General features: G+C 50.2%; 2 protein-coding genes across 3 annotated transcripts; one reads left to right on the forward strand and one right to left on the reverse strand.

Moving 5' to 3' along the window:
• Positions 1 to 477: 477 nt before the first annotated feature.
• On the reverse strand, positions 478 to 957 carry LOC102878255 (histone H2B type 2-E). The gene has a single exon (XM_006919721.3). The coding sequence runs from the start codon at positions 904 to 906 to the stop codon at positions 526 to 528; it is 381 nt and encodes a 126-aa protein (XP_006919783.1). The 5' UTR covers positions 907 to 957; the 3' UTR covers positions 478 to 525.
• A 217-nt stretch (positions 958 to 1,174) lies between these two features.
• Positions 1,175 to 8,624, forward strand: LOC102878762 (histone H2A type 2-C). 2 transcript variants are annotated; one of them, XM_025052289.1, is made up of 2 exons: positions 1,175 to 3,896; positions 4,479 to 8,624. In XM_025052289.1, the coding sequence occupies exon 1, from the start codon at positions 1,234 to 1,236 to the stop codon at positions 1,621 to 1,623; it is 390 nt and encodes a 129-aa protein (XP_024908057.1). In that variant the 5' UTR covers positions 1,175 to 1,233; the 3' UTR covers positions 1,624 to 3,896; positions 4,479 to 8,624. The 2 variants fall into 2 exon arrangements, with proteins under 2 accessions (XP_024908057.1, XP_006919785.1); XM_006919723.3 differs by having other exon boundaries at positions 1,696 to 3,896.
• The last annotated feature ends 109 nt before the right edge of the window (positions 8,625 to 8,733 follow it).

Below are 8,733 nucleotides of genomic sequence, written 5' to 3' on the forward strand. Positions count from 1 at the left end.
CAGGCACTCAAGCAGATGCCGAACTCTCGGGAGAAATCTTCATGGCCGTGACGCGGTGTTCGCGGAACCAGGTTTAGTGTGTCCTGGGGTCCTTTCCTAAATGAAGGTGGCGGAAATCATTTCGTTTTAGAACGCCGATGAAACATGCCTAACCGAAACACCAGTACACAAGTCTGCGGCCGAAGAAGAGCAGATTCTCAGTAACTTAGAACTCATAACAATGGGTTAAAGACGCGCCCTAGATTCGAGTGCAAAGCCAGTCAGTCACGCGCCAGGAATCTCAAATCAAAAAGGCTTAAAAAGCTACGTGTACCACAGCTCGTGACTTTCCTCAACCAACTACAGTAACTTACTTTATGAAAAGGAACTGAATTAAATTGAACAGAGCTCTTTTACGATTAGGTGGGTGGCTCTGAAAAAAAGAGCCTGAGTCAAGCAGCCGGCGGCTCGTAGGAGCGCCGCGTCCCAGCAGGGACTCACTTAAGCAGCCGGCGGCTCGTAGGAGCGCCGCGTCCCAGCAGGGACTCACTTGGAGCTGGTGTACTTGGTGACGGCCTTGGTGCCCTCGGACACGGCGTGCTTGGCCAGCTCGCCCGGCAGCAGCAGGCGCACGGCCGTCTGGATCTCCCGGGACGTGATGGTTGAGCGCTTGTTGTAATGAGCCAAACGAGACGCCTCACCCGCGATGCGCTCGAAGATGTCATTAACAAAGGAGTTCATGATGCCCATGGCCTTGGACGAGATGCCCGTGTCGGGGTGCACCTGCTTGAGCACCTTGTACACGTAGATGGAATAGCTCTCTTTACGGCTGCGCTTGCGCTTCTTGCCATCCTTCTTCTGGGCTTTGGTGACCGCTTTCTTGGAGCCCTTTTTGGGCGCGGGAGCGGACTTTGCTGGCTCAGGCATTGTAGAACACACAACAAGGGTTAGCAAGAAAAAGAAGTAGATAATGGGCGGGCCTAACTCTTTTATAACCACTGTATGCAAATTAGGGCTCCAGAAGTCTTTCGTTTCCATTGGGCCATGCAGGACCTTGCGTTTCGAGTAATAGCTATGCGACAACACTGACTCATGACTTTATTGGTTGTTTCTGGAGCCAATTTAGAACCAATGAAAAACTCCTTTCTGACCCCACCCCCAGGAAAGCTTATAAAGGCTTTCCAATCGCTGATCTTTCGATCCCCTTTCCGTGCGAGGTTCTAAGCTTTTGGAGTGTCACCTTCATTTTTAATCATGTCTGGTCGCGGAAAACAGGGAGGCAAAGCTCGTGCCAAGGCCAAGTCGCGCTCGTCCCGGGCTGGCCTCCAGTTTCCCGTGGGCCGAGTGCACCGCCTGCTGCGCAAAGGTAACTACGCCGAGCGGGTGGGGGCCGGCGCGCCCGTCTACATGGCGGCCGTGCTCGAGTACCTGACGGCGGAGATCCTGGAGCTGGCGGGCAACGCCGCCCGAGACAACAAGAAGACGCGCATCATCCCTCGTCACCTGCAGCTGGCCATCCGCAACGACGAGGAGCTGAACAAGCTGCTGGGCAAAGTCACCATCGCCCAGGGCGGTGTTTTGCCCAACATCCAGGCCGTTTTATTACCAAAGAAGACCGAAAGCCACAAAGCCAAAAGCAAGTAAATTGACAAGCCAAAGACCAAAGGCTCTTTTTAGAGCCACCCAAATTTTCAAGAAAAGAGCTAGCGCTATTTTGGTCAGCCCTTTACACGCTTTGGTGGCTCTTAAAGAAGCCTCCTGGGTGAGGGATGGTGTCAAGCCTCTCAATTACCTGTTTTTGTTAAGATTATAACTCCGTTTTCTTAGGCAACAAAACTGCCTGGGTGTTGGGCAAGGCGCCGCCCTGGGTAATGGCGACGCCCCCCGAGTAACTTGAGCTGTATGCCCCCCGGCCTGGCGATCCAGGCCTGTGACTTAAGGACATGACCCCCCAAGTCCGGTGTATTATGTAAGACTCTAGTGCGCCTGCGCCCAGGTTCTGTAGGCATGAATCAGCTTGCTTTACCCTGCACCTGTGGCCGGTCGCCACTATTGTTCTTTCTCCGTATAAGCCCGTGCTGTCTCAAAGGCTTGCAGTCGCATTCTCAGTTCGGCTCGTGTTTTCCCATTGGGCGTCTCGCCGCCGAAACCTTCCCTCCTTGACCAGCTTGGCGGTGACAATGCCCGTCTTCTAGTCTCGGGCAACGTTACCTGCCAGCTCTAAGATTCCCGCGGTTAAGTACTCGAGCACCGCAGCCAGGTACACCCGCGCGCCTGGCCCACCTGCTCGGTGTAGCTGCCTTTGCGCAGCAGGCGGTGCACTCGCCCCATTGGGATCTACGGGCCAGTGCCAGATGAGCATGATTTGGCCTTGGTGCGAGATTTGCCTCTCTGCTTACCGCGTCCTGACAGCACGGCTGAAAAAGCGATTACAACTTGTTTAACAAGAAGGATATGGAAAGAATAACCAATTTGGTGTGACTTATAAGAGCTAACCGGGAGGGGGTGAAAGAAAATAGTTTGATTGGCTAAAAGAGGAGCCCGATCAAAGAGCCAATAGGAAATCAGAAAGCAGAGTCCTCGTTTGCATCCGGTACTACCAGGAAATGACGGATTTCGTAGATACCAATCGCCGAGAGCCACTAATTAAAGTCTCTTATCTGCATGCCAGGATTTTTAAAGAGAGGAGGCTTTCCAACAGAGCGCTGTTTTGTTCTGTTTTACAGAGTGGCACTTTTTTTCCCAATTAAGGGTGGTAATTGTTTTTCCAAATTAGAGCTGGAAGGGGAAATCCTAAGAAGGACCCGAAGGAACTGCGGGAGCCCTCAGCAGGTGCCGTTACTCTCAATGAAGAGTGCGGGATACTAAGGCCGATTATCCCCTTGCGCCCTAAATTACCCTCCAAGTCTCGCCCTTTCTGCCTCATTACAGCCAAACTCCCCTAGAGAATATATACCTCTAAGGCCGCCTCCTGTCTTCTCAATTTAGTCGCTGCCTGCAGTATGGCTTCGCCCCACCCTCACTAGCCTTGCCTCCGCGGAATCTGGTGTAACAGGGTTACAATAGAATTGTCTTCCTTCTCTTGACCTCCAGGAGGCGTCCGATGCCGCCCTGAAACGCTCCCTTGGCTTTCAAAATTTCCTCCGACTTTCCTTGTCTTGTTCCTATTTCTCTGCCCATCCCTAAATACGTGTGTCCATTGGGCTCTGCTTCCCTCCCCACCCTTTCCATTCTTCACTCTTCCCGAAGAGTCTTCACCCCTCCATGCTTTCAACTAACATTCAAATTTGTTTCAGATCAGATAAGACAGCATAGGGACTTGGGCCCGGCAGCCGAAGGAATGCCAGATGGCCAGGAGGAACGCCACCATCCCATCGCTCCCTACACAAAAAATGCAGAAGTAGCCGATTTCATCTCCTAATCTCTTCCTTGCAGATGTGGGAACCACTGTTCCGCATGCGCAGTTGATCAAGGTTCGCCCGCTATACGACCTTCCGGCAGTGGCGGTGCCGAGCAGTCCGCCATCTTGCCCCACTGCACGGGCGCGAACGCAGTTACGAGGCAACTGCAGCCACGCCCCTCCCTGAAATGGAAGATTCCGGAAGCCCGCGGTTTTTCAAAGGCAGCTTATAGAGGAAGCGAAACAACCCGCTCTCGAATCAATTCAGAGGACCTTCTCTTTTTCTGTGCCGATTCGTTTGGGGTTCGAGCAAAAGCATAATAAAATTTAGTTCTTCCGGGTTTTTCTCTCAGTCTCTCCTTTGAGGTACCCAAGTAGCCCAGCGCTGGTAGCATTTCGGGGCGACTAGGAAGGGGCCTTTTGTGTGCCTACATCAGCGAGACAGCGCGGGGAAGAGCCCCGTCGGCCTCATCCTCAGACGAGCGGCTGCCTGAACCTTTGATTCGGCCTCGGACTGGTGAGTCCGCCTCCGGCCGGCCGCTCCCTCCTCCCGCCCAGACATCTTATTTTCTGTCCCTTGAAGACTCCCGTGAAAGGATAAGTCAGTCACAGAACAGGGTAGATTCGCACTACTAACTAGGAACCCTGTGAAACCACTCCCTACCTCCACCCCTGCGGCTCACCTGTTGCAGGCTTGAGACCTCTACCCTATTGTCTGACCGGTCTTTGTCCGTCCTTCCTACTTTGGGCGCCATCTTGGCTACCTGTTGGGTCCCTCTCTCTAATTCTCTCCAGTGTTTCTCCCGTCTTCTCTCTAACCTGGGGCCTGAAAAGTCTACGGACTTTTCTGTCGACTCTCTTCTCGTACCTGTGTCCCTGTGAATTCTCGCTGAATCTTTGAGTCCCGGTTCCCTTCAACCTGGACTCAAAACATCTGGCTTAACCAGGAAGATCTTTGTCCCCTGAATGTCTTATCAAACGTATGACCCGCTGTCATTTTATACAGATCAAAGGCGGATTAGAGGTTAGCCGAACCTGAACTTGGTATAAGGTTGGAGATATTGAAGGTTTTTGTTTTTGTTTTGTATTCCTTACACAGGCCTCGGTCTCCTAGCTCCCCCGGCTCTCACTCTTCCGGATCGGTCCACCAGCACTATTTCCTTAAGGACGCTTGAAGCCGAGCACTCCATCCAGCTCTCAGCCCCGGATCCTTGGTCACTGACTCTATCATGGGAAACACTCCAGGCGTCCCAAAAGATTCTCCCCTGGGTTGCATCCTTGCTAATTGGAAAAAATTTAAGTCAGGCAATCTAAAGAAAAAGAAATTAGTTTTCTTTTGTAATGTTTCCTGGCCTCAGTATCCTCTTGGGGACCAATACAAATGGCCTGAGAATGGTTCTTTAAATCTTAATACCGTTCTCCAGCTGGACCTCTTTTGTAAACGCTTCAGCAAATGTCTGGAAATTCCCTATGTTGAGGCTTTTATGAAACTGTGCCAGGACCCAAAGCTCCGAAATTCTTGCCAGGCCTACTTGGCCTCACACTGGAAGAAACCTGACTCCGCCGCCCCAGCCGCTTCAAATTCCGACCCCTTTGACCCTATTCTTTTAACCCCTCCCAATCTGTCTCCCGCGGCCCTCCTCGACCCCTTGCCTCCCCGCCAACCTGTCCCGTGTGCTGAGCCTCTCCCATGTCTCCCTGCTCCTAACCCCTCTGCCCCCTCGACTCAAAACCCTTCTCCCGCAGCTCCATCCACCGCTAGAACCCAATCCGGACTTCTTCGGCCTCCTCCCGGAACTCCCCCTTCTTTTCCTCCTCCCCCTCCTCCTGCACATAGTCTCTCTCCTGCAAATAGCTGTTTGCATCGTGAAGAAGTTGCTGACGAAAACGGAGAAATCGCTCGAGTTCACAAACCTTTTTCCCTCACAGACTTGAACCAATGCAAGAAGAGATTTGGAAGCTTCTCAGAGGACCCAGATAGGTTTCGGGATGAATTTGCAAAGCTTAGTTTAACTTTTACCCTGACTTGGCAAGACGTCCTGGCCGTTCTAACCCACTGCTGCACCCTGGAAGAGAAGGCCCTTATTTGGGGGAAGGCCAGAGAGTATGCTGATAGCTTAGTGGCCACTACCCCCCAACATGAGGTGATCAGAGTCGCGAGGGAAGCGATCCCAGACCAAAACTTCCAATGGGACTACAGGGATCACCTTGGTCAGATGAGTGTGGAACATCTTATTACCTGTGTATCAGAGGGCATGAAGAGGTGCCAAGTTAAGATGTTAAATTATGAAAAAGTTTGGGAGATCACCCAGGAGAAGGAGGAAAACCCTGCCCTTTTCCTAAACCGGCTTTCAGAAGCCCTTAGAAAGTATACTAACATTAACCCTGAGTCAGAAGGTGGAAGAATTTTATTGACCCTTCACTTTAGGTTCCAGGCTGCTCCAGATATTCAGAGGAAACTTGAAAAATTAGAACTAAGATACCAGACTCCACAGTCAATCTTGGTGGAGGCCTTCAAGGTATTTAATAATCGAGATCAGGCAGAGGAAGCAAAGAAATATAGGAGATTTAAAAAGGAAACTCAGCCTTTGGCTTCCCTAATCAGACCGCCACTGCAAGAATACCCTACACCCAGGAGACCAGCCAAAGATAACCACCAAGGGTGGTCCAGGGTAGGACCAAACCAATGTGCTTATTGCAAAAGGGAAGGACACTGGAAACGAGACTGCCTAAAAAAGAGGAGGCGAGAAAACAGGGAATGCTTTGATCACTCCAGGAAGCTGGGGCCGGTGGACAACCCCTCAGACAAGGGGATGACCTCTGATTGGCAAGGCCCTAATGCCGCAGCTCCGACTCTTGGGAACTTGATCACCATCACACCTGCAGAGCCTCGGGTCACTCTTGACATGGCAGGTAGGAAAGCTGATTTTTTGCTAGATACTGGAGCTGCCTACTCTGTCCCGACTCCACTGGTTGGCCCCCTCTCCAATCATGACTGCACCATAACAAGGATAGACGGGAAGCCTGAGGTAAGACAACCTACTTTTCCTCTTACTTGTGATACTGGATCTAAAACTGTGAATCACTCTTTTCTTTATGTCCATGAGTGTTCATTTCCCCTTATTGGTGGAGACTTAATAACCAAATTAGGAGCCTCCATATTTCTTCAGGAAGATGTCCAAGTCTCAGTAGAGCCAGAACAGGGATTCCATATATTTTCCCTCCAGACTTCCCCCAAACTGGAGCCTTCCACACTTCCGGACGATATTAGAGACCAAGTCAAGGCTACTGTGTGGGATACCAGTACCCCTGGGCGTGCCATAAATGCAGAACCTGTGAAAATAGAATTGAAACCTGGAGCAGAATACCCATGTCAGCATCAATACCCCTTAAGAGCTGAGGCCTTGGTGGTCATTCAACCCCTTCTAGAGAAACTCATTAAACATGGATTAATTAGACCTTGCCACTCTCCCTGCAATACCCCGGTCCTCCTGGTAAAGAAGCCCAATGGAGAAAACCACTTTGTCCATGATCTCCGGGCAGTTAATAAGGTAGTAGTCCCTGTTCACCCAGCAGTCCCCAACCCCTATACAATCCTCACTCAGATTCCTGGGGAGACCCAGTACTATACTGTACTGAACTTGGAAGATGCTTTCTTCTGCATCCCCTTACACCCAGACTCCCAATATTTGTTTGCTTTTGAATGGAAAAATCCTGAGACTCACAAGGTCACCCAGTACACCTGGACAGTATTACCCCCAGGGTTCCGGGATAGCCCCCATCTCTTTAGAAATGCCTTTGCTAAGGACCTCAGGGAGCTTAAACTTAAAAATGGAATGATGTTACAGTATGTAAATAATTTACTCATTGCCAGTACCAACTATCAAGACTCCCAACATAATACTATAGTGACCCTAAATTTTTTAGCTGAGCGGGGATATAAGGTATCTCCCTCAAAGGCCCAGATTTACCTACAAAAGGTCCAATATCTAGGGTTTGTCCTCACTCCAGGAGCCCAGTGGCTGGCCCCAGATCGCAAAAAGGCAATCACCTCATTTCCAGTTCCTACCACCAAAAAAGAACTGCGCAGCTTCCTAGGGACGGTGGAGTTTTGCCGGATCTGGATCCCAAACTTTGGGCTAATAGCAAAGCCCTTATATGAGGCTTTAAAAGGAAGAGGGGAAATAACCCTATCCTGGGACGAAATTTGTCAGGAGGCATTTGAAACTCTCAAGACTAAATCAGACCAAGCCGCTGAACTAAGACTGCCAGACCTGAAGAAGCCATTCTTCCTTTACGTTCACGAAAAAAAGGGAATAGCCTTAGGAGTCTTAACTCAAAAGCTAGGGTCGCTCCAACAACCTGTAGCTTACTTCTCTAAACAATTGGATTTCGTGGCACAGCGTTGGCACAGTTGTCTAAGAGCGGTGGCTGCCACTGCTATTTTAGTAAAGGGTGCCTTAAAATTCACCTTAGGACAAAGGCTTGAAGTTTTCACTCCCCATCAGGTGCAGAAAGTACTAGAGGTCAAGGGACGCTGTCTAACAAGGACACGGCTCACAAAATACCAGGCTCTACTCCTAGATACCCCGAACCTCACTGTAAGGACTTGCCAGACTTTAAATCCTGAAACCCTTCTACCCGTTACGGAAGAGAGGGACTTAGAGCACACCTGTGTGGAGACTAGACCAGGTTTATGTTATAGCAGGCCAGATTCACAGGATTAGAAGATTCAGAGGAAGAATGTTTCACCGATGGGAGCAGCTTTATAGAATGGTCACCTGGAAAGTGGGACATGCCATTTTCAGCCTAGATAAAGTAATGGAGACTAGGGCACTTCTAATACCTTGGCCAGAAGGCAGAACTAAGCCCTAATCAGGGCACTACAGTTAGGTTAAGACTCAACATTTACACTGACTCCAAATATGGGTTTCTAGTACTGCATGCCCATGCAGCCATCTGGAAAGAGCAAAAGCATAGCTAATTTTACTCCTAGAAGCTGTCCAGCTTCCTTCCCAACTTGCATTTATATACTGTAGAGTCCACCAGAGGGATAATTTTTCAATTAGTGAGGACAATAGTGGACTAGGCAGCTAAACAGGCTGCATGGTCCTTAATGCCAGAGTCCTCGCCCTAGCAATTGGAATGCCAGACTTTTCCTCTTACCCTAAGTGTACTGCAGAGGGAGAGAAGAAGCCAAGAAAGGGGAATGTAGCCTAAACGAATCAGAGTGGCTAATAGACGGCAATACAGGTACCTTCCCAGTCGAGGACTGGCACAGCTTGTGAAACACAATGCTTGCTCCCACCGCCTTATACCATCCCTATCTAGACCAGGCCAAGTGGCTACACAAT

Source organism: Pteropus alecto, unplaced genomic scaffold, assembly GCF_000325575.1.
Source record: "Pteropus alecto unplaced genomic scaffold, ASM32557v1 scaffold106, whole genome shotgun sequence".
In the NCBI taxonomy this organism is placed as follows: domain Eukaryota; kingdom Metazoa; phylum Chordata; class Mammalia; order Chiroptera; family Pteropodidae; genus Pteropus; species Pteropus alecto.

Excerpts from the sequence above, each read along its gene's own strand:
- LOC102878255 (XM_006919721.3), bottom strand. The coding sequence starts at position 906 with ATGCCTGAGCCAGCAAAGTCCGCTCCCGCGCCCAAAAAGGGCTCCAAG.
- LOC102878762 (XM_006919723.3), top strand. The coding sequence starts at position 4,609 with ATGGGAAACACTCCAGGCGTCCCAAAAGATTCTCCCCTGGGTTGCATC.